The sequence below is a fragment of the Capra hircus genome, chromosome 8 (assembly GCF_001704415.2).
Source record: "Capra hircus breed San Clemente chromosome 8, ASM170441v1, whole genome shotgun sequence".
Taxonomy (NCBI): Eukaryota; Metazoa; Chordata; class Mammalia; order Artiodactyla; family Bovidae; genus Capra; species Capra hircus.
The window spans coordinates 28,839,636-28,864,758 of NC_030815.1; the positions used below are offsets into that span (position 1 = coordinate 28,839,636).

A 25,123-nucleotide genomic window follows, 5' to 3' on the forward strand; every position below is an offset into this window, starting at 1 on the left:
AGAATACTGAAGTGGATTGTCATTTCCTCCTCCAGGGGCGCTTCCCCACCCAGGGATTGAACCCAAGTCTCCTACAGCTCCTGCATTGGCAGGCAGATTCTTTATCACTGAGCCACTGGGAAGTCCAGCCATAGTTATATCCTTTATAATATACCTTTCAGTAAAGGCCTTAACATGCGATTTACTCCCACTCCATAATGACTGTGGGCAGGTCATCTAACATCTCAGAGCCTTGGTTTTCTCATCTGTAAGATGTAAGATCTGCTCGCCTCACAGGGTTTTTGTAAAGTGCTTAGAAGGCAATGAAATAGTTCAGACACATGGAAATTATGCCATGCTGCCTCTAAGCCCAGACATAACTGCTGAGCTGAACCAGAGGTTCCCAGAATGCACCTAAGGCCCATCACCCTAGAGCTTACTTTTCAATATGTAGACATGTTTTCAGAAGTCAATAGGGAATTCCAAGTCAGCTAGAAATATCAAAAAGCAGTGATGGTATATAGATAGAGTATAGAGAATAGTGTAAATTATTTCTCCTTAAAGTCTCCCCCACTCCAAGCATATTAGCTAGTATGGGGAGAATGCGTGGAACTCCTTAAGTTACCTGGTAATTTGGGAACATGTAAAATTGCTTTCTTGGCTGCTTCCCTTTACCACATTCCACTCTCTCATAACTGCGAGTCAAAGAGAGCTTCCTTCACTCCAAGTAAATCCCAGGACTGTAGTCTTATGGATATGGAAAGTCATGTCCTTATTTTATATTTGTTTATAACTTCTTAAGGAAAAATTTATTTATTTTTGGCTGCGTTGGGTTTTCGTTGCTTTGCACAGGCTTTCTCTAGCTGCAGCCAGCAGCGGCTACTCTCTAGTTGAGGTGTGTGGACTTCTCATTGCTATGGCTTCTCTTGTTGTGGAGCATAGGTTCTATAGTGGGTTGATGGGACGGGGGGCGGGCGGTGGCTGAGTAGTAGTGGCGGTGCATGGGCTTAGTTGCTCTGCAGTATGTGGAATCTTCCTGGACCAGGGATTGACCCTGCGTTTCCTGCATTGGCTGGTGGATACTTATCCACTGCGCCACCAGAGAAATATTCATTCCATATTTGTTGCCACAAAAAAACCCTGAAAGGATTGAAGTGGGTTGTTAAGATCACAAATCATTGTAAAGCAATTATCCTCCAGTTAAAAATATATTAATTAAAAAAGGAAAAAAAAAAAAACAACAACTAAGATCACAAATCAATATCTCAAGGAACTAGGAGATGAAGCTTAATTGCTGATGGTCCCGTATCTGTGTGGGAGTCAGGCTCTCTTGGAGCAGTGAGGATCTTCCTCTTTTTTACATCGGTCACTTGACAAAAGTAAAAATTGATGAAAATAAATTGAAAGTGGTTTTTATTGAATCACATGAAAATAAAGCTATATTCTCACCACTTTAATTGTTTTCCTTATTGTTGAGAGAATATCAAGGAGAAAACGATCACAGCTTTTTCTTTTACAGAGAATGTTAGTCCTTGAATGCTAACTAGCAGCACAAAGCACTTTCCTAGTGTTTCATCTTGACCCTTTAGTGAGTGTGCTATATCTGGCAGGTAGGCTGCTTGCAGCCTGAGGGACTCAAGTTGCTGGCCACGATCTAGAGCGGTGGTTCTCTAGACCTGGTTCTTGAATTCATAGCAGCAGCCACAGCAACAAACAGACCCACCCCACACTTGTCTAATCAGAAACTCTGGGTACTGCAAGCCGCAACGTGTGTTTTAACAAGCCCTCTGAGCAGAAAGTAAAGAGGAACTAAAAAGCCTCTTGATGAAAGTGAAAGAGGAGAGTGAAAAAGTTGGCTTAAAGCTCAACATTCAGATAACGAAGATCATGGCATCTGGTCCCATCATTTCATGGGAAATAGATGGGGAAACAGTGGAAACAGTGTCAGACTTTATTTTTCTGGGCTCCAAAATCACTGCAGATAGTGACTGCAGCCATGAAATTAAAAGACGCTTACTCCTTGGAAGAAAAGTTATGACCAACCTAGATAGCATATTGAAAAGTAGAGACGTTACTTTGCCAACAAAGGTCCGTCTAGTCAACACTATGGTTTTTCCTGTGGTCATGTATGGATGTGAGAGTTGGACTGTGAGAAGGCTGAGCACCAAAGAATTGATGCTTTTGAGCTGTGGTGCTGGAGGAGGCTCTTGAGAGTCCCTTGGACTGCAAGGAGATCCAACCAGCCCATTCTGAAGGAGATCAGCCCTGGGATTTCTTTGGAGGGAATGATGCTGAAGCTGACACTCCAGTACTTTGGCCACCTCATGCGAAGAGTTGACTCATTGGAAAAGACTCTGCTGCTGGGAGGGATTGGGGGCAGGAGGAGAAGGGGACGACCAAGGATGAGATGGCTGGATGGCATTACTGACTTGATGGACACGAGCCTGAGTGAACTCTGAGAGTTGGTGATGGACAGGGAGGCCTGGCGTGCTGCGATTCATGGAGTCGCAAAGAGTCGGACACGACTGAGCAACTGAACTGAACTGAACTGAGTGATTCTGATGTGCTCAAGTTTGAGAGCCATTGCTTTAGAGACACTCAGAGCTACACTGTAGTGCTAAGTCAAAACTGATTTTAGAATATAGATGTTGCTATGTGTATGTCTTATGGAGAAGGTTTGTATGTGAGTCCTCTCAGTGATTATAGGAATGGCCTAATATAAAACCAGAGTGCTCAATCAGAAGTGTTATACGGACTTCCCTGAGGTCCAGTGGTTAAGACTGCACACTTCCACAGCAGGAGGCACAGGTTCAAGTTCCGTTTGAGAACTAGGATTTCTCATGCCATGAGACATGGCCAAAACACAAAACAAAACAAGAAAGGAAGAAACGTTGTAAATACTAGGTCTAGAAGAGGCTATGAGAATAGAATTGCTGAAGATGGCCAAAAATAATTATTGGTTTACTAAAACTGTCATGAAACAAAATAAGAATATCATAAAAAAATGCTGCTACTGCTGCTAAGTCACTTCAGTCGTGTCCGACTCTGTGCGACCTCATAGACGGCAGCCCACCAGGCTCCCCCGTCCCTGGGATTCTCCAGGCAAGAACATTGGAGTGGGTTGCCATTTCCTTCTCCAATGCATGAAAGTGAAAAGTGAAAGTGAAGTCGCTGAGTTGTGTCCAACCCTCAGCGACCGCATGGTCTGCAGCCTACCAGACTCCTCCATCCATGGGATTTTCCAGGCAAGAGTACTGGGGTGGGGTGCCATTGCCTTCTCCGAAAAAAGATGCTAGTATCAATATTTTTCAGAATCTGGGGAATATTTGGATTGTAGGACGATAACAGAGTCTAGCAGTATGAGGGAAAATATGCCAGAAAAGAAGGCACAATAGAACCAGGAGAAAGAGGACTTGAAGGACATATCTTCAGGAAAGAAGGTGTACATGACTCTAAAAACTGCTCCAAGTAGTCTACTCCAATCCAGCACTGGGTAGAAGTTCCAAATGCTTCAGCTGAAGTTAGTGGGAAGGTGTATGGGAGCCTAGAACACCTAATAACACTTTGAATTATATACTTCTACATATAGATTTAAGATTGTTTGCATCTAACAGAAAACTCAGAATAGTGGTGACTTAAGGTAGTAATTGAATATAATGAATAGTAATTTAGAATAGCAGAAATCTGGAGGTTGGTAATCAAGTGCTTGTGTGGCAGCTCCATAGTTATCAGGTATCCAGACTCTTTCTGTCTTTTGTTCCACTTTTCTAGTTTATGGCTTCCATTCTCAAGGTATTACTTCATGGTCCAAAAGGGCAGCAGGAGCTCCAACCATTGCATCTGTTCCAGGCTGTTGGAAGGAGAAGGGGCAGAAGGGCAAAGGTACCATATGCCTCTGTTCAGTCATTTCCCTTTAAATAGCCTTCCTGGAAGTAAAATATAATTCATTGTCTGAAATTTAGTTACATTGGCCATTCCTAGCTGTGAAGGAGTTCTTGAAAATGCAACCTTTAGCTGGACACCACGCTGCCTTATATAAACTCAGGTTCTCTTACTAATAGAAGGAAGGGAGAACGAACATTGGGTAGCGATGAGCAGCCTCTGCCACAGATTCCTGATTTATTCTTGTTTTTAAATTCTCAATGCTGCACTCAGAGGTTTCATATTGCCACAATTAGTCTCTGTTCTGCTTTTCTCTTCTGTGGGTGTCTCCTCATCTGCAAAAAGTGAAATTAATCTAAAGAGAAATAGTGAAAATTAAATAGGAAAGTGATGGGAAAGATCATCTGTATGTGCGTGAAAAAGTGAACCACTGAACCATTGATAAACAGGGCAAAATGAATGTTTACCCAGCTCCAAATGCTGAGAACAGGGATATTCTTCAGGGAGGATTTCAGTCTCCACTAAATAATGAGGTTTTTTCCCTCCTAGCACTTAAGCCTCTCCCAGTGACAAGAATTAAACTCTTTTAGGTCACTAAGCAACCTCTAAGTGCTTAGCTCTTGTATAATTTTGAAAAAAAAAGAAAAAGAGTAGGCATTAAAGATAGTCATCATGCCTGCCACATCACCCTAAGAAAAACAGTATTTACTTTTTAGACTTCATGTAATTTGCATTCTTTACTCTCCTTCATCTTTACTGGTTTTCTCTGTTTTTAAAAAATCACTGGGCTGAAACATTGACATACAAGTTCTAAACAAAATGCTCTGTGTATTATGAACTTTATATACTTTCATTCATTCACTCAATAACCATTTATGAAATATTCATCAAGTGTTAGGCACTAGCGTTTTGTTGTAGACACAAAACACAAGGTTCCTTCCCCCATGGAGCTTACATCACAGCTAACGTGTGGATGTTGTTGTTGACGGAGACAGACCATAAGCAAGTAAACAGAAAAATGAACAAGATATTTCCAGATAGTGGTAAGTGGTAAGGCAGCAGGAAGATACCTTGTGAGTGACAGAGAATGAGGGATGATTTAGAAGGGGTAGTTCTCCTTGTTGAGCTAAGATGTGAATGTGAGACAGAGCCACTGACAAATGCATGACTTATAATGATACGATACAAGCGTCTAAAACTTTTCATTTCTAAATGCTAGTAAAGTCATGCTCAAAATTCTCCAAGCCAGGCTTCAGCAGTACGTGAACCGTGAACTCCCTGATGTTCAAGTTGGTTTTAGAAAAGACAGAGGAACCAGAGATCAAATTGCCAACATCGGCTGGATCATGGAAAAAGCAAGAGAGTTCCAGAAAAACATCTATTTCTGCTTTACTGACTATGCCAAAGCCTTTGACTGTGTGGATCACAATAAACTGTGGAAAATTCTGAAAGAGATGGGAATACCAGACCACCTGACCTGCCTCTTGAGAAATCTGTATGTAGGTCAGGAAGCAACAGTTAGAACTGGACATGGAACAACAGACTGGTTCCAAATAGGAAAAGGCATACGTCAAGGCTGTATATTGTCACCCTGCTTATTTAACTTCTATGCAGAGTATATCATGAGAAACGCTGGACTGGAAGAAACACAAGCTGGAATCAAGATTGCTGGGAGAAATATCAATAACCTCAGATATGCAGATGACACCACCCTTATGGCAGAAAGTGAAGAGGAGCTAAAAAGCCTCTTGATGAAAGTGAAAGAGGAGAGCGAAAAAGTTGGCTTAAAGCTCAACATTCAGAAAATGAAGATCATGGCATCCGGTCCCATCACTTCATGGGAAATAGATGGGGAAACAGTAGAAACAGTGTCAGACTTTATTTTTCTGGACTCCAAAATCACTGCAGATGGTGACTGCAGCCATGAAATTAAAAGACGCTTACTCCTTGGAAGAAAAGTTATGACCAACCTAGATAGCATATTCAAAAGCAGAGACATTACTTTGCTGACTAAGGTCCGTCTAGTCAAGGCTATGGTTTTTCCTGTGGTCATGTATGGATGTGAGAGTTGGACTGTGAAGAAGGCTGAGCACTGAAGAATTGATGCTTTTGAAGCGTGGTGTTGGAGAAGACTCTTGAGAGTTCCTTGGACTGCAAGAAGATCCAACCAGTCCATTCTGAAGGAGATCAACCCTGGGATTTCTTTGGAAGGAATGATACTAAAGCTGAAGCTCCAGTACTTTGGCCACCTCATGCAAAGAGTTGTCTCATTGGAAAAGACTCTGATGCTGGGAGGGATTGGGGGCAGGAGGAGAAGGGGACGACCGAGGATGAATGGCTGGATGGCATCACTGACTCAATAGACGTGAGTCTGAGTGAACTCTGGGAGATGGTGATGGACAGGGAGGCCTGGCGTGCTGTGATTTATGGGGTCGCAAAGAGTCGGACACGACTGAGCAACTGAACTGAACTGAACTGAAATGCAAAATCATTCTCTCTCCTACACAAATGATGAAGGTACTAAAAAGGACTTTCCAGGTGGTGCTAGTGGTAAAGAACTCGCCTGCCAATGCAGGACACATAAGAGATTCAGGTTTGATCCCTGGGTCAGGAAGATTCCCTGGAAGAGGGCATGGCAACCCACTCCAGTATTCTTGCCTGGAGAATCCCGTGGACAGAGGAGCCAGGAAGGCTACAGTCTATAGGGTTGCAAAGAGTCAGACATGAGTGAAGTGACTTAGCACGTATGCATCAACTAAAAAAAACCTTACAAGTGCTAAAGGTAACAGGTTTAGGAATAATAAAGATTAGATTGTCTGCACAATTAGGTTTAATTTGAAACTCAAACAGCTCCCAGTAGATGTATCTTAAAAAAAAAATTTCAGACATTGTTTCTGCGGAACCTCTATTCTAGCTTCTTTTGGGAGATGGAATATTTGACTAATCTCACTTGACTGATAGAGTACATCATGATCAGCAAACTGGAAAGGGGAATTCTGTTATAGAAATGAATTCATTTGAATTATTCTTTGCAAAAAGCTCTTTTATAATTGTGATTCATAATCTTGTAGGATCGCACATGTGCAAGAAGGGGAAGTTGGCACCTGCCATGAGCACAGCAAATTTGATTAGATGTTCCAGCGGCTAGGTCACACTTATTCATTCTGTGTTCATAATCGGCTTCTTCAGAAACAGGAATGCTACTCATCTAGTGACATGAATTTAAAATACACAGAGTAAAAAAAACCCCAAAAAACACAGGGTTTCAGATTGGTTTCTGATTAAAAAAAGAAAACTACCAAATTTTATTTATAAGAATGATTTCTGAAAAATTAAACTTGATTCTCACTTTGACATCATCATGCCACTCATTATAGCCAAGTTCTTTTGTATCTCTTTAAAATCTGAGAAGTTGAAATTGAAAGAAAATAACAAAGCATACAGGAGAGGAAGAAGCCACCAGAAGATGGCTTAATGTTAAAAAATGTGATTTTAATTTGGGAGCCAATGAACTTTAAAAAATGGAATCATGCATGAGTAATAAGGAGTAGGATCTGGACCCAGACAGGAAATCCAGCCTCAGAAAGCTAAGTATAAACAGGAGGTTGGGGGAGGAATGGAAACTTTCAGGGGTCCCTTCTAACCTCACATACCTGATTCTAAGAGTGCTGCAAGAATGTATTAGCCTGTTTTTAAAAGTGGTGACACTGAAATATAATATATAGGGGCATAAAATCCACCCATTACATTATACAGTTCAAGGATTTGTAATGAATCATAGAGTTGTGCAGTCATCACCATAATCTAATCTGTTTGTGAGGTAGAACCGTTTCATTTTTCTAGTATAAAGGTGCGTAGTGACTCATTAAAACTATAGAGCAAGTTTCAAGGATGCAAAGGTGACTCACTGAAAGTACATGTAACAGACATGTGCAGGCAGCTGTTCTACTGAAATAGGGAGAAAGAAGGGGAAGGTGGTGGTTGGAGGCAGTGTGGAACGATGGTTACCACCACACCCTTAAGTCAGATTGCTGAAGTTCAGATGCTGGCATCCTTATTTCCTTAATAGATGTCTGACTGCAAACAAATTACTTGAACCCTGTGAGCCTCAGCTTACTCATCTGTAAGTTAACAAACAGTACCTACTTCATGGGGCAAAGGATAGATGAGGTAAGTTAAACAAGAGGCTCAGAATAGTCCTGGAACGTAGGAAGTACTCAATAAATGTTAGCAATCTTCATAGCTGTCACTGGATGACCATTAAATGCCTTTCATGAGCCAGACACAAAAGACCATGTGCCCTATGATTGACTTATAGATGTGAAATTCTAGGAAAGGCAAAATGAAGTGATGGAAAGCAGATCAGTGGTTGCCCCAGGCCAGAGAGTGGGTGAAAGAAATTGACAGCAAACAGGCAAAGGGAACTTTATGGGTGTGTTCTAAATTATGACTGGAATGGTGTTTTGTAAACATTTATCAAATTAGAAGCTTAAAATTGGTGAATTTTATTGTATGTAAAACAAAGCTGACTAATGGCCCCCCTCAATACTCCCAAAATACAGCTTATAACTTTCCAGTTGTGTTAGACACAGGAATCAATTTCTAAAGGAAGCCAGTGAATATTTTTTGAGCACCCACTGGAAGGCACTGTTCTAGGTACTGGAAATACAACTTTGAAGAAGACACAGCATCCCTACCCTCATGGGTATATAGTTCAAACACGACTTATGCTCGTATGTTTGGGATTACAAAAGGGGTCATTGTGACAGAATATTGGAAGAAGAGAACTCTAAGTTGCATAAATATCTGTCCCATGATTTTTAATTTATCAGACATACACAGAAGCAAACACATCATCCCTGTATGGGAAGACGATGTCCCTCAGTGTCTGGGTAGGTGGAATGACAGAAGCCTCTGGGTGACTGGTGACCTTGACGCGAGGTTGCCTCACCATTTGCGAGACGCAGTGCCCACTTGGCGAGGGAAGGGACTTGGCATTGGCTTAGGGACCAGGTGGACGCTTCAAATGGGCCTCGGGGGATAGCGTGGCTTTCATTTTGGCCACTCTAAGCCGGTGCTCTCTTGGCCGCTGGGGAGCAATAGCCTCCGCACAGAGCGGTAGAACACTCCTAGGTATTCAACACCTTTCCACACGGTAGGAGAGACCTGCGAGGTTCGCGAGTGACTCCGCCCACAAAGTGACTCCGCCCATGGAGTGACCCCGCCCAAGTGGATCCGAAGTGGATGCTGCCTGGAGGTGGAGATGCGTTGCAAGAATCTGATTGGCTTCTCTAGTCAGAGCCTCGTAGAGGGTGGGGCGAGGCCTGCAAGGGGCGGAGCTTATGTCTAATGAGCCACCCGGCGCCGGCTTGAGAAATGGATGCTCGGCGGATATGCAGGCGCCGGGGGCGGGGAAAGCACTTGCTCTGCAGCGCGCTGGCCCCGCCCGGGACCCGGCGGGAGCGCTGGGCCGCCCTCTTCCTCCCGTGCTGGCGCTGGGCTGAGTCCCGGGCTGAGAAACTGAGTTGGTTCTGAGCTCCCTGTTTGGTTTTTGGGCGGCGGCAGCCGGAGAAGGAACATGGCGCTCGTCGGCAACGGAGCAGAGTTGGAAGTGGACGAGGTACTGGCCGGTGGGGAGTGTGGGCACTACCCCTGAAGCCCGGGAGGGATGAGCGAGCTCGGCAGGGACGGCCAAGGCCCCGCCCCCTTGGTTGCCTGTCTGGAACCTACAGTCTCCCGACCGGAGGAGGAGACGGGGGTTGCAAGTGGGGACACCCGACCTTGGAAAGTCCGTCCCTGCTGGAGCGAGGAGGGTCTCTACGGCGCTCGGATTGGAGGCGCTGCTGAGGTTCCAAGCATCACGCCTAGGGTCGTAGGAAGCGAGGGCACCGCGTCCGGGCGGCGGTGGATGGGTGCGAGCGCGCGGAGCGTAGGACCCGCAGTATAGAACAGTTCTGAGCCTTACTAGGGACGCCTAGGCTTTATGGGATCTGACCCTGAAGTTCCGACACTGGCGCTTTGGAGTTTGTGGAACCGTCGCCTGATCTGGGAATCTCACCTTCTATGGAAGTTTTCGGTGGCAGAAGCGAAGGGCTTGCAGTCGATGAGAGGAGGGGGCCAACAGAAGGAGCCCTCGGGGTGTCTGCACCAGTGGGCAAGGCAGAGCTGTCCTTGGGTTGGAGGGCTAGGGGCCTGGAGCAGCAGCCCAGAAATTGGTGGTTTCACCGTCAGATTCCCAGAGTGGTTGGTAGACGGAGGGAAGGCGCGGGGAGAACCGACTCCGACCTTCAACTACGGTATCTATACTGTCTTTAAATAATTAGCCACTTCCTCCTGTGGCTCGCGCGCCGGGGTCTGAGCACCCTCGGGCGTGCGCGCAGGACCTGTTGATTTATTGACTTGCTGTGCGCAGTTGGCAGCTCCGCAGAGACACGCTCTCTTGCTCGCTCTTGAAGTTGAAGCCGCCGGCCGGCAGCTGCTGCTGCTGCTGCCATTTTACCTGACTTGTATTTTACAAGTCGCTGCCTGAGGAGGCTTCATTTCAAATGATGCAATAGTGGAAGATCTTGGAGTTGGCGGGCTAAGATTCCTGCCCATCTTTTCCATGTCGAGAAACGCCTGGCAACTAACACTGTGTTTTAAATGTAGCCCTTAACAAAACAAAACCCAAACTCCAGCTCTTTTACACGACTGGCCGACAAGAGGGCACGCCGGACTGTCCAGAAGCTTTCTTACAAGCCTGTGCCTTCCAAGGAGGACTTCAAACGACCGATCAATGAAGTAGAGTTTGCATGGCTGCATCTATTGTTGAAACTTTTAAATTACACATAAAAGCAAAGGCTTTTATGAAATGGCTTATTCATTGCCATTTTCATCTGTGACAGCCTTTCTTTATTTGTAGCTTTAGACTGTCTCTTTTGGTATGTCTTTTGGTATGACCTGGAGCCAGCTTTTTTTCATTCGTCTGTCTTAGATCTTTTCTGTAATCAAGGTCGTAACACTTTCCTGGTGCTCTGACTGTACATTCACTGTTTCCCTTAAAGGTTTTATGACTCTCTGCTGTGTGGCCCTAGTGGTAAAGAGCCTGCCTACCAGTGCAGGAGATATAGGAGACAGTTTCAATACCTGGGTTGAGAAGATCCCCCTGGAGGAGGGCATGGCAACCCACTCCAGTATCCTTGGCCCGGAAAATTCTGCAGACAGAGGAGCCTGGCAGGCTACAGTCCATAGGGTTGCAAAGATTTGGACACGATGGAAGCAACTTAACACACACGTACGTTCTTGGCATGCAAGGCTCTTGACGGTGTGGTCTCAATCTGATGTGCTAGCCTAGTTTCCAGCCACTTTTCTATGTATAACAATTTTAATCAGTGTTATGCCTGAGGAAATAAGATTGGGAGTAGCTAGTAAATGTGGAGTGAAAAATTTAAATTCCTGGGCTTGATGAAAAAGATTTGCAACCCTTAATTGTGATTATTTGTTTTGCAACACTTAGATGTAATTGTTTGGGTCAGGGCACTGTTGGGAGAGAATGCTTGGACGATAAGTATTGAGACATAGGGCTACGCTAGCTGTGCCCTCTGCCTGCAAGGTGAACCGAATGCCAGGCATTGGCTAGGGAAGATGGCTCTAACCCTGTGGGGGAAATTAGGTTTCAAAGCAGCAGAGAGCCTAGCACACAAGATACTTGGTAATATGTATTTGTGGGGTGAATGAATGACTATAGAATTGAAGATAAAGCTTAATAATTATTCCCTTTTGGCCATATCTTTTATTCATTTTTTAAAATCCCACAACTATTAAGCTCCTGTTACATGTTAGGTACTATACTGGTTCGAGGAAATGAGCAAAGTACAAACAGAATTCTTTTGTTCATGCCAAATCTACTTTTGTTCCTCATGATGCCCTGCTTCCACCAGAATAAATGTTGCAAACATTTATTGAACATTTGCTTTGTACTTAAACTTGGCAGGTGCCTTAGAAACGGAAGGCAGTTTTGACTTTCTACGGTTCTCAGTTTGAGTAGGGAGATGTGGCATGTGAACAAGAACTCTAGAAAAGAGCTCAAGGCAGGGTAAGCAAGCAAGAAATGTTGCCTTGTAGACCCGGTACCCTTAGCTTATTTGTGGAAAGTCCCTCACTTTCAATGGGCTGAAGTGCTCTATCACAGGTACACAAGACCCTGCTCTTAAACTTACTGGATGTATGAAACTAAAAGAGCTGGAAAGCTCAAGCGCTTAATTTAGATTTAATGGTCTTTATTGCCAAATTCAGACTTAAATTGAAGAAAGTAGGGAAAACCACTAGACCATTCAGGTATGACCTAAATCCCTTATGATTATACAGTGGAAGTGAGAAATAGATTTAAGGGCCTAGATCTGATAGATAGAGTGCCTGATGAACTATGGACTGAAGTTCGTGACATTATATAGGAGACAGGAATCAAGACCATCCCCATGGAAAAGAAATGCAAAAAAGCTAAATGGCTGTCTGAAGAAGAGAAGTAAAAAGCAAAGGAGAAAAGGAAAGATATAAACATCTGAATGCAGAGTTCCAAACAATAGCAAGGAGAGATAAGAATGACTTCCTCAGCGATCAATGCAAAGAAATAAAGGAAAAGAACAGAATGGGAAAGACTAGAGATCTCTTCAAGAAAATTAGAGATACCAAGGGAACATTTCATGCAAAGATGGACTCGATAAAGGACAGAAATGGTATGGACCTAACAGAAGCAGAAGATATTCAGAAGTGGTGGCAAAAATACATAGAAGAACTGTACAAAAAAGATCTTCACGACCAAGATAATCACGATGGTGTGATCACTCACCTAGAGCCAGACATCCTGGAATGTGAAGTCAAGTGGGCCTTAGAAAGCATCACTATGAACAAAGCTAGTGGAGGTTATGGCATTCCAGTTGAGCTCTTTCAAATCCTGAAAGATGATGCTGTGAAAGTGCTGCACTCAATATGCCAGCAAATTTGGAAAACTCAGCAGTGGCCACAGGACTGGAAAAGGTCAGTTTTCATTCCAGTCCCTAAGAAAGGCAATGCAAAAGAATGCTCAAACTACCACACAATTGCACTCATCTCACACACTAGTAAAGTAATGCTCAAAATTCTCCAAGCCAGGCTTCAGCAATATGTGAACCGTGAACTTCCAGATGTTCAAGCTGGTTTTAGAAAAGACAGGAACCAGAGATCAAATTACCAACATCTGCTGGATCATGGAAAGAGCAAGAGAGTTGCAGAAAAACATCTATTTCTGCCTTATTGACTATGCCAAAGCCTTTGACTGTGTGGATCACAATAAACTGTGGAAAATTCTGAACGAGATGGGAATACCAGACCACCTGACCTGCCTCTTGAGAAATCTGTATGCAGGTCAGGAAGCAACAGTAGAACTGGACATAGAACAACAGACTGGTTCCAAATAGGAAAAGGAGTACATCAAGGCTGTATATTGTCACCCTGTTATTTAACTTAGATGCAAAGTACATCATGAGAAACGCTGGTCTGGAAGAAGCACAAGCTGGAATCAAGATTGCTGGGAGAAATATCAATAACCTCAGATATGCAGATGACACCACCTTTATGGCAGAAAGTGAAGAGGAACTATAAAGCCTCTTGATGAAAGTGAAGGAGGATAGTGAAAATGTTGGCTTAAAGCTCAACACTCAGAAAACTAAGATCATGGCATCTGGTCCCATCACTTCATGGCAAATAGATGAGGAAACAGTGGAAACAGTGTCAGACTTTATTTTTTTGGGCTCCAAAGTCACTGCAGATGGTGACTGCAGCCATGAAATTAAAAGACGCTTACTCCTTGGAAGAAAAGTTATGACCAACCTAGATAGCATATTGAAAAGCAGAGACATTACTTTGCCAGCAAAGGTCCGTCTAGTCAAGGCTATGGTTTTTCCAGTAGTCATGTATGGATGTGAGAGTTGGACTGTGAAGAAGGCTGAGAGCCGAAGAATTGATGCTTTTGAACTGTGGTGTGGGAGAAGACTCTTGAGAGTCCCTTCAACTGCAAGGAGATCCAACCAGTCCATTCTGAAGGAGATCAGCCCTGGGTGTTCTTTGGAAGGAATGATGCTAAAGCTGAAACTCCAGTACTTTGGCCAACTCATGCAAAGAGTTGACTCATTGGAAAAGACTTTGATGCTGGGAGGGACTGGGGACAGGAGGAGAAGGGGAAGTCCAAGGATGAGATAGCTGGATGGCATCACCGACTCGATGGATGTGAGTTTGAGTGAACTCTGGGAGATGGTGTTGGACAGGGAGGCCTGGCGTGCTGCGATTCATGGGGTCGCAAAGAGTCGGACATGACTGAGTGACTGAACTGGCTGACTGACTGACTGAGGTCACTATTTGATATTCAGATGGAATAAAAGGGGACCAGGTGGTTTAGTTGGAAAAATAGTAGGTTAGGAATTAGGTTAACTGGGCTCTCAACTCTGTCACTCATTTACCCAATAGCCATTCATTCATTAAATGTACAAACATCTGATTATGTTATGTGCCAAGCTGGTGCTAGCTTGAAGATACAGCAGGGACCTAGACTACAAGGTCTCTATCTATAACGATAGAGTGACCCTGACTAACCTAGTCTCTCAACCTCTTATTGCTCTTTTAAGTTTCCTCATCTGAAGATGAAGGGGTGCCATGAGCTCCGAGTGTTCTTCCAAGCTCTGAAAGTCTATACGTTTAGAGGCAGGGAGGCTCCTTTTTTTGGGAAAATGCTGATAACATGGGAATCCCTTTTCCTTTGAAGTACCTACCCAAGGAGATGATGGTAGTAGTGGGGCTCTTATGATAGCTGTGGAATGGGTGCTTTCTTAGGTAAACTGGTGTTTTTGTTTTTTTTATCTTTAGGTGCTAGGAGGATAAATGTGGGAACCATAAGAGGTTAGGGCTTGCAACCTCAGAGGCAGCAAAAATTGGATCTGGAGGAAGACAGAAACTTCTTAGACATTCCAGTGGTTCCAGACATTCCTTCAAACCTTGGTGGCCAAAATACTATTTTTTAACATTTAAATTTCTCTCATTGGTTTTTCTTGTGTATCACACAAGCAACTTTGACATCAAGTTCATGGAAGATATGCAGAATCTACGCAAGGTCATTATTACAAACGTATGGCAAATATATGGCTATCACTGGAGACCTTTCTGACCATGAATAGCTTAATCCTTAAGTCTCTCTCTCTTGGTGACCTCCTTATATGTATGGGCTGCTTTTGGCTGTCTTGTGGACGGTAAATGCTTATGTTTGGCCCTTACTGTTCTGTGTGTGATTTGGGATTTGAAAATTAAATAAAAGTAGCTTATATTTTCTTATTTATTAGAGTTATTGAGCTTATCAATAACTATGTCAAGTATCAAAAAGAAAAAAGTATTGATGATATCTGAATGAATATTTAGCAGCTGGATAAGTTAAAAATGATTTTCTCAGATAAAACAAAATTTAAGTTTATTAAAAATAACTTTTAGGATTTTTTTTTTCAATTGTTTTACCTTTGCTGGAAAAGGAGCAGTTTTTAAAGTCTTGAAAAATTTGGTTACATTGCTATTATTATATAGAAATTGGTAATTTTTATATGTAATCTGATATATCATATTTTACATTAAAATTGCATTGAAAGTTGCTCAGTAAATACAGTTATAAAGTTTAATGTGAATAGCCTTAAAATTTAAAATGTAACTTAACATTTTTATTGTCATTCTGAACCTATTCTTGAATATAAAGAGTAAACCTTATACTTGTTTTTTTATGTATAAAGTACAGAAATATTTCGTGGGTTAGGAGAAAAACGTCTGAAAAGGCTTTCAAGGCAGGAGGACAATAGTGAAAAAAAGTTGAGAAACACTGGATTAGGGAAAGAAATGGTTTATGTGACAGATGCTTCCATGGCTTGCTTTTTTTGCCCAGGATATTTTTGGTTTAGTTGTGATTTAGAAAATTTCCCTAGTGGCATTTTAGATGCTGTCTAGGTAAAACTGATTGCTACAATTTTCTTCTGACCAGATTCATTCTTTCATTCCGTTTGTGTTTGTTGAGCACCTCCCCAGGTGCAGGCAGTCTTCAGATGCTGGGAGTCCACACAGAGATAAGATGGCTTGATTGCTCTTGAGGAACGCACACTGTAGCAAAAGAGACAAGTAACAAGTGCTGTCTTTGGGTCAGGGTAGATTTTAGGTGGGCTTCCTGCTGGCTCAGATGGTAAAGAATCTGCCTGTGATGGGTTCTATCCCTGGGTTGGCTTCTATCTGGGTTTGATCCCTGGGTTGGGAAGATCCTTTGGAGGAGGGCATGGCAACCAGCTCCAGTATCCTTGCCTGGGGAATCCCCATGGACAGGGGAGCCTGCTGGGCTACAGTCCATGAGGGTCACAAAGAGTCAGATGTGACTCAGTGACTAAGCATAGCACAGTGCAGATTTTACGTAGGAGAGCCATATAGTTTATCATCCATAGCAGGGACCTGGGAAAGTCAACATGGTGCTTTCAGTAATTACTCCAGGACAACAGGTGCAAACAGGAATGGTTGGTTGCCTTCGTTTCAGTTCAGTTCAGTTCAGTCGCTCAGTCCTGTCCGACTCTTTGCAACCCCATGAGTCGCAGCACGCCAGGCCTCGCTGTCCATCACCATCTCCCAGAGTTCACTCAGACTCACGTCCATTGAGTCCGTGATGCCATCCAGCCATCTCATCCTCGGTCGACCCCTTCTCCTCCTGCCCCCAATCCCTCCCAGCATCAGAGTCTTTTCCAATGAGTCAACTCTTCGCATGAGGTGGCCAAAGGGCTGGCAAAGGTGGCTCAGCAGTAAAGAATCCGCCTGCAATACAGGAGCTGCAGGAGACGTGGGTTTGATCTCTGGGTTTGATCCCCGGGTTGGGAAGATCCCCTAGAGGAGGGCATGGCAACCCACTCCAGTATTCTTGCCTGGGAAATCCCATGGACAGAGGAGCTTAGCAAGCTACAGTCTGTCCAGTCATAAAGAGTCGGACATGACTGAAGTGACAGCACACACGCAAAGACTTTAAAGAAGAGGTGGTATTTGAACTGGGTCTTAAAAAAATTTTTTTTTATTGAAGTATTGTTGATTTGTGTTAGTTTCAGGTGTACAGCAAAGTTATTCCATTATATGTATACACATATATGTATATTTGTATATATATATGTACGTATTCATATATTTTAGATTCTTTTCCATTTTAGGTTATTGCAAGATTATAGTTCCCTGTGCTATACAGGAGGTCCTTGCTGAGTATCTATTTTGTGTATAGTCAGTTCAGTTCAGTTCAGTCTCTCAGTTGTATCCGACTCTTTGCGACCCCATGAATCGCAGCACACCAGGCCTCCCTGTCTATCACCAACTCCCAGAGTTCGCTCAGACTCATGTCCAACAAGTCAGTGATGACATCCAGCCATCTTATCCTCTGTTGTCCCCTTCTCCTCCTGCCCCCAGTCCCTCCCAGCATCAAAGTCTTTTCCAATGAGTCAGCTCTTTGCATGAGGTGGCCAAAGTACTGGAGTTTCAGCTTTAGCATCATTCCTTCCAAAGAAATCCCAGGGCTGATCTCCTTTAGAATGGACTGGTTGGATCTCCTTGCAGTCCAAGGGACTCTCAAGAGTCTTCTCCAACACCACAGTTCAAAAGCATCAATTCTTCGGCGCTCAGCTTTCTTCACAGTCCAACTCTCACATCCATACATGACTACTGGAAAAACCATAGCCTTGACTAGACGGACCTTTGTAGGCAAAGTAATGTCTCTGCTTTTCAATATGCTATCTAGGTTGGTCATAACTTTTCTTCCAAGGAGTAAGTGTCTTTTAATTTCATGGCTGCAGTCACCATCTGCAGTGATTTTGGAGTCCCCCAAAATAAAGTCTGACACTGTTTCCACTGTTTCCCCATCTATTTCCCATGAAGTGATGGGACCAGATATGTCTATATAAAGGGAACAATCCCATTTACCATTGCATCAAAAAGAATAAACTATCTAGGAATAAATTAACCTAAGAAGGCAAAGACTTAAACTCTGAAAACTGTAAGACCCTGAAGAAAAAAATGGAAGATGACACAAACAGATAGAAATATATATTGTGTTCTTGGATTGGAAGAATCAATATTGTTAAAATGAGCATACTACTTAAGGCAACCTGCAGATTCCTATCAAATCACCAACGGCATGTTTTGCAGAAGTAGAACACAAAATTTCAAGATGTGTATGAAAACACAAGAGACCCCAATAGGAGAGGCAATTTTGAGAAAGAAAATTGGAGCTGGAGGAATCTAGCTCTCTGAACTGGGTTAGAAGGATGTGCTGGGTGGAGCAAGTGTGATGAGGCCCAGGCATGGGCAGGGAGGAGAGCACACCCTGGGGTCAGCAAGGTGCTCAGAGTGTGGAGAGCCTTGGAGGGCTAAGACGTGCAAAAAATGAGGACCCAGAGGGTTTCTTAACTAGGCAAGAGTGATACACTTACTTTAGGAAGCTAAATCTGGTCAAGTTGCTGCAGCCAGTCTGTGGAGGTGGTGGAAGGGCAAAGAGGCTGTTGCTACAGTTCCAAGTGGGAAGTGATGACTGGGGTGGAGCAAGAGTTATGGGGTTGAAGAGAGGAGGCCCGATTGGAGGGAGGAGGAATTGCCTATTTGAAAGGCAGTACAGTCGGGGAAGGGAGGAGCCAGTCACTGATGACTGCTGGCTGGCGGAGATGCTGTTACCCGAGAAGAAGAGAGGGTAGGGTTCAGCCTTCAAGTGGGTGTGGAGGGCGCGGACCTCAGGCACAATAAGCTCACCTGCGTGGCTCACTGTGACTGTCCTCATTGAGGGAGCTTGGCCATTTGTTTCTGAGTGAATGGATTGGGCAAGGTTATGGAAGGGAGGTTGTAAATTGGTCCTGCAGGTGAGTAAGAGGGGAAAAGATAGCAGCAGCTTATTGTCAGCCTGGATGTCAGCTCTAGTGAACAGACAGGCAGTTTTCCTGGCATGTTCAATTTTGAATCATTTGAAAGCTCATCTATTCCTGGGATGCCACTTTCTCAGATGAGAAACGAGGGTGACACTTGCCCTCATTGTCTCTCCTGTCCCCTTTGCCCCACGTCTCCTCCCTCCCCCTTGAGTCCAGCAGTGCAGGTGTGCTTCTTTGGCAGGAGTCAGTCCTTCTTTGGGTGCACTGTTTGCTCTCCCATCTTAGCTCCCTGCACACGGGTGCTGTTAGTAATTATCCGCACTGTGAAATGGATACCGTGAATTCTGTGAGGCTCCTGGTTTCCATCTGGCCATCTGTTGACAGCTCCCTGGCTCCCAGTCTCAGTGGCCCTAGCTGCCAGCTCAGGAGGGTCTCCTGAAGTCACTGTGTGCTCACTTGCCAGGAGATGAGTACCCAGGACCCGGTAGGGCTTCCCTTTGTCAGACCTCCCCTTGATCACCAACCACGTCAGAACTCTTTTTTTCTATCCGCGTGCCTAGTGGGGGTCAGTCACACACCCAGAGCGGCTCTGGCTGGTCGACCACACTGGCTAGGTCACCACACCTCTCTCAAAGGGACTCCTCACGTGTCGACTGCCTAGCAGATCATAATGCTGTTACGCATCTTTGGCTCATTATTGAAAGATGAGCATGTGTAGTAAGAGCTCTTTTTTTATTTTTTCTGAGATCTGTGGACGTATGTTGTAAAATATTTTAGTAAAATAATGCACTGTGTATATTTGTTGGGTCTGATTGTAACTAGTGAGGGAGAAAAATATTCAGTCTAACAATGTATTGGGTTTATGCCAGGTGCTCCTGTCCTCAGTAATGTGTAGTGAGAGGTGGGGGCAGGTGTGTGAACAAATAGACGCAGTTCTCTTTGCTGAGAACTATAGAGGAGGAATGCTGGGGTGCTTTGGGAGCACGGAGGAGGGCATCTCATCTGGAGTGAGGGGAGGGAATGGGTAATCAGGGGTGGTATCCCCGAGGAGGCCATTTCTTAGACATTCTGGATCTGGCAGGAACAAGGGGTTAAGCATGGGGAAGAGACTGACGTGCATCCTGGAGAGAGGGAATAGCAGACATAAGGTACGGAAGTAAGGGCTTCCCTGGTGGCTCAGGCTGTAAAGAATCCGCCTGCAATGCGAGAGACCTGGGTTTGTTCCCCGGGTCAGGAAGATGCCCTGGAGAAGGGAATGGCAACCCATTCCAGTGTTCTTGCCGGGAGAATCACATGGACAGAGGAACCTGGCGGGAGTCCATGGGGTCACAAAGAGTTGGACATGACTGAGCGACTGACACTTGTATTTTGTGAAGTGAAGAAGTGATTGTGGTTCTCCTGGTGGCAGGAAATGAGGTTGGGCGGATAGGAAGGGCTCCTGTAGGTTTTTCATGAGAAATCACAGATATTGTGTAGTGCATGGTGTGCATTTAAGGGTTTCAGCTGAGCAGAGGTGTGGTGAAATTTGGGCTGTAGGTAGCTCCTCTGGAGAGCATGGAGGCGGCTTGCCTGGAGGGAGACAGGACCAGAGGTGGGGAGGGAGGAGAGTTTCTGGTATTTTGTTTTGTTGAATGAGTGTTACAGTCCCTTGAAGGCCCACCCGGTGCAGGCCTGGCTAGGTACTGGGATAACATAATGGGTAAGACATGATTTGACCTCTCTGGATCAGGTAATGAGGAATATGGACACAAAATCCACTGTCACCTGGAATGGAGCAGAGAGTTTGGAGAGCGTGTATTGGCACCTGGTGCTCTGGGAGAAGGAGGAAAAGAGAGCTTTCCTGGGGTAGTCAGTCACCTGGAGGATGGTGGTGACACGTCTCCCTACCTCCACCCCCAAGTCAGCTGACTTGGTTTCCAAACCTCATCTTTACTGCCCAGCTGTGTGACTGAACCACTTTGGGCCTTGGTTTCCTCTTGTGTAACCTGGAGCAGTTGACATTGATGATCTGTTTCTGAAGTTCTCAGCTCTGACATTTATGGTCTAGAAGATGACATTTGATCTGGAGTTTGAGGGGTGGAGTTTTAGCAGGCAGCCATGCAGCCAGTCACTGCTTGATTCCTTCAGGCAGAGGGAGCAGTGGGGAGCATGCTCGAGCATGGGGGGAGCTTGGTGGAGGTTGAAGCAAAGAGTGTGTGAGAGGCAGGAAGGCAGTGCTGTGTGTGTTCCTGCAGGTTCAGATACGCCTTGAATGCTCAGCTAAGGAGTTTTTTCCCCTCCAGTTTTCTTGTTTGACACATGTATCCTGCCACAGTTGGGAAATGTGTATCTTTTACTTTTTTTTTTTTAATAGAAGAAGCAATGATGATTCCATGGCTTGGTTTCTTCTTCTTGTTTCCTGGCCCCATTTCCAAAGTACTTAGTTTTAAGCTGATGACTGCAAACTGAGCTGCACTGGTTGAGGAGGCAGACAGTCAGGCGTGTTCTAGTAATTCCATAGACTGTGTTTTGTCACACAGACTCTTACCCTCAGCTAAGTGCTCAGATGCACAGCTACCTGGACCCACAACTCTGGTGCGGTCGGCAGGACCAGTCCTGGTTTCTCTGAGGGTGTCTTCTGTCTTCCTTTTCTCTCGCTCTGCTTCTATAGATGGCTTTGGCCCAGAGTTCTGGGCTTCCTAGTCTTTTTTCCAAGCATGAGTCACAGTCTTTCCACTCAGAACTAAAGGCAACAAACCTCAGAGTCTCACTATTTTTCTCAGGCCAAATGGGGTAGGATATTTTTGAGAGGAGGCGGACAACGTGGATGACAGAGTGGGAGAGTCCTAAAGAGAGGGGAGTGAGGCCTGACTCCACGACCCCCTCCCAGAAGCACTCAGATGCCATTTTCTTTGCAAAATCGTCAGCCCGGCCCTTGCTCAAGAACAGCTGCTCCAGCTGCTCCTGTCTTGGGTTCCCATCTAGGCTTCTCGTGCCATTTGCTGTGTGACCTTGGACATGTTATTTAATTTGTCTAATGCTTTTCATTTATAAAACAAGAATAATGATACCTGCCCCATAAGGCTGACCCAGGTTGAAATAAGAATCTGCTTTATAAAGCACCTGGCACATTTTTGTTCAGTCACTCAGTCCTGTCTGACTCTTTGCGACCCCATGGACTGCAGCACGCCAGGCTTCCCTGTCCTTCATCATCTCCTAGAGCTTGCTCAAACTCATGTGCATTGAGTCAGTGATGCTATCTAATGATCTTGTCCTCTGTCGACCCCTTCTTCTGCCCTGAATCTTTCCCAGCATCAGGGTCTTTTCTAATGAGTTGGCTCTTTGCATCAGGTGGCCCAGGTATTGCAGCTTCAGCTTCATCATCAGTCCTTCTAATGAATATTCAGGGCTGATAGTAGCACCCTTAGTGTGTTAGTTCTCTTTTCCCTTCTGCTTTACCTTAAAGTATTGCTGCCACTGTTTATTATTTATGGGTTTGATGGGGAATCTGCTTTAGTGTATTTAAATATAATTTTACCTCATTTTTGCAGTCCATAGGGGAGAAACTTCTGCAGAAGTACACAGCCTAGACACAGACAGGCAATAACCGACCCAAGGTGACCCAGCTGTCTTAGGCATGGAGACAGGGTTAGGAGCCAAGTGTTTCTGGATTCAGTGCCCTTTCCACTAGGTCAGGGGGTGGCAAACTTTGCTGCAAGGACAAATGTAGCCTTCTTCCTGCTTGTTCTTATAAATAAAGCTTTATTGGAACACAGACCTGCCCGTCTGTTTAGGTGTTACCTGGGGCTGTTTTCACACAGTGTCAGAGTTAGTAGTTGGGACATGGACTGTTTGGCTTACGTGGCCTAAATACTTACAGATGCTTTGTGGAGACAGTTTGCTGACCCCTGTACTATGTGGTTTCTAGGACTGTATGTGAATTTGTTTATAAAGTATTGTAAGCTTTATGAGTTAAATTTGCTTGTTTCCTGCAACCCCGTAGACGGCAGCCCACCAGGCTCTCCTGTCCCTGGGATTCTCCAGGCAAGAACACCGGAGTGGGTTGCCATTTCGTTCTCCAATGCATGAACGTGAAAAGTGAAAGTGAAGTCACTCAGTTGTGTCCAACTCTCCGCGACACCATGAACTACAGCCTATCAGGCTCCTCCATCCATGGGATTTTCCAGGCAAGAGTACTGGAGTGGGGTGCTATCACCTTCTCCAAATACTCATATAAGCATCAAAAACTGGGAAACTCAAACTGTTTTGATGCATCCCTTGAAGTGCTATGACACAAGTTCTGGAGTCAGACGGACATGGGTTGGAATCCCTGCTCCTTCATGTACAGCCTTGGATGAATTAATCTCTTTAAGCTTCAGTTTCTTCATCAGTCAAATGGGAATAATAGAACCTGCTTTACAGGGTTATTGTGGGGATTAATGCCCTATGAAATACTTAGCATTTGGAGTACAAATGTCAGCCCTCATCATGATTATTATTAAGTATCTGCATGTTGTGGATACTTGACAAAGATTTCTCAACCCAATAAAGAACTGACCTTGTATAAAGATAGGCCCATGCAGAGACCTACAAGACTGCTCTTCCAGCTGGATTCCTACTTAGGCTAATCTCAGGATTCCGGCGAGGTTACTTCTGCTAGTTTATAGTACTCACACCTCTCCCTCCCTGAGTGAAGAGGGGAAACCATTTACCACCAAAGAGAGCACAAACATGGGCTCAATGGGCCATCTGTTTCAGCAGAACAGTGTTCGTATTAGTCAGCAAGACACTTGGCCGTGTCCATAATATTCTGAAAATGACACTTGCCCCCTGACACCCAAATGATATATGTGGTAACTTCTAGTTTGTCCAAATGTGAGGCTATGCAGGATGGTCCCCTCCTTCATGTTGCTGCTGCTGCTGCTAAGTCGCTTCAGTCGTGTCCGACTCTGTGTGACCCCATAGACAGCAGCCCATGAGGCTCCCCCATCCATGGGATTCTCCAGGCAAGAACACTGGAGTGGGTTGCCATTTCCTTCTCCAATGCATGAACGTGAAAAGTGAAAGTGAAGTCACTCAGTCGTGTCCGACTCTTCGTGACCCCATGGACTGCAGCCTACCAGGCTCCTCCATCCATGGAATTTTCCAGGCAAGAGTACTGGAGTGGGGTGCCATTGCCTTCTCCATCCTTCATGTTAGTGAATATCATAAAATTCTTATGATATTTTCATAAGCTCATAAAGCACCTAAATATTAATAGGAGACTATGGCCTGTAAGAGGTATATCTGTGTTTGACTACTTAGTCTAAGGGGCTTCCCAGGTGGCTCAACAGTAAAGAATCTATCTGCAGTGCTGAAGACACAGGAGACATGGTTTCAGTCTCTGGGTCATGGGTTCAGTCCCTGGAGGAGATCATAACAACCCACGTTAGTATTCTTGTCTGGAGAATCTCATGGACAGAGGAGCCTGGTGGGCTAGTCCTTAGGGGCAGAAAGAGTCAGACTTGAATGAAGCAACATAGCATGCACTTAGTCTAAGAGGTTAAAAGGTAAAGGAGGTGGCAATATGTGTGTACTCCTAGGTCCTTGGGGGTGTGCTAGGGTTCTTGCTCTGCCTCCAAAGCTATGTACCATGCTCTTTCTGAAGCTCAAATCCATCTTCACCTTGCTGCTTAAAATCTGTCCACAGCGTCTCCTTACTTTTGAGGTATTATGCAAACACCTTAGCATGATGTTGTTTAGTCAGATAGTCATGTCCGACTCTTTGCAACTCCCCGGACTGTAGCACACCAAGCTTCCCTGTCCTTCATTGTCTCCTTGAGTTTGCTCAAACTCATGTCCATTGAGTTGGTGATGCCATCCAACCATCTCATCCTCTGTCATCCCCTTCTGCTCCTGCCTTTAGTCTTTCCCAGCATCAGTGTCTTTTCTAATGAGTCAGTTCTTCGCATCGGGTGACCTAAGTATTGGAGTTTCAGCTTCAGCATCAGTCTTTCCAAGGAATTTAGGGTTAATTCCTTTAGGATTGAGTGGTTTGATCTCCTTGCAATCCAGGGGACTTTCAATAGTCTTCTCCAACACCACAGTTTGAAAGCATCAGTTCTTCGGCACTTAGCCTTCTTTATGGTTCAGCTGTTACATCCATACACGACCACTGAAAAAATCATAACTTTGTCTATACACACCTTTCTCGGCAAAGTGATGTCACTGCTTTTTAATATGCTGTCGAGGTTTATTGTAGCTTTTCTTCCAAGGAGGAGTGTCTTTTAATTTAATAGGTTCAATCACTGTCTGCAGTTATTTTGGAGCCCAAGAAAATAAAATCTGCCACTGTTTCCATTTTTTTCCTCATTTATTTGCCCTGAAGGGAT

At 44.5% G+C, this 25,123-nt stretch overlaps 1 protein-coding gene across 1 annotated transcript in view; it reads left to right on the plus strand.

Annotated features, from left to right (window-relative positions):
* The window catches only part of TTC39B (tetratricopeptide repeat domain 39B), a 152,579-nt gene continuing 136,169 nt past the window's right edge, over window positions 8,714-25,123 (plus strand). The window contains exon 1 of the mRNA XM_005709609.3: window positions 8,714-9,481. Within this exon, the coding sequence (XP_005709666.3) occupies window positions 9,440-9,481 (42 nt within the window). The 5' untranslated portion in view covers window positions 8,714-9,439. The remainder of the gene's footprint in view (window positions 9,482-25,123) is intronic.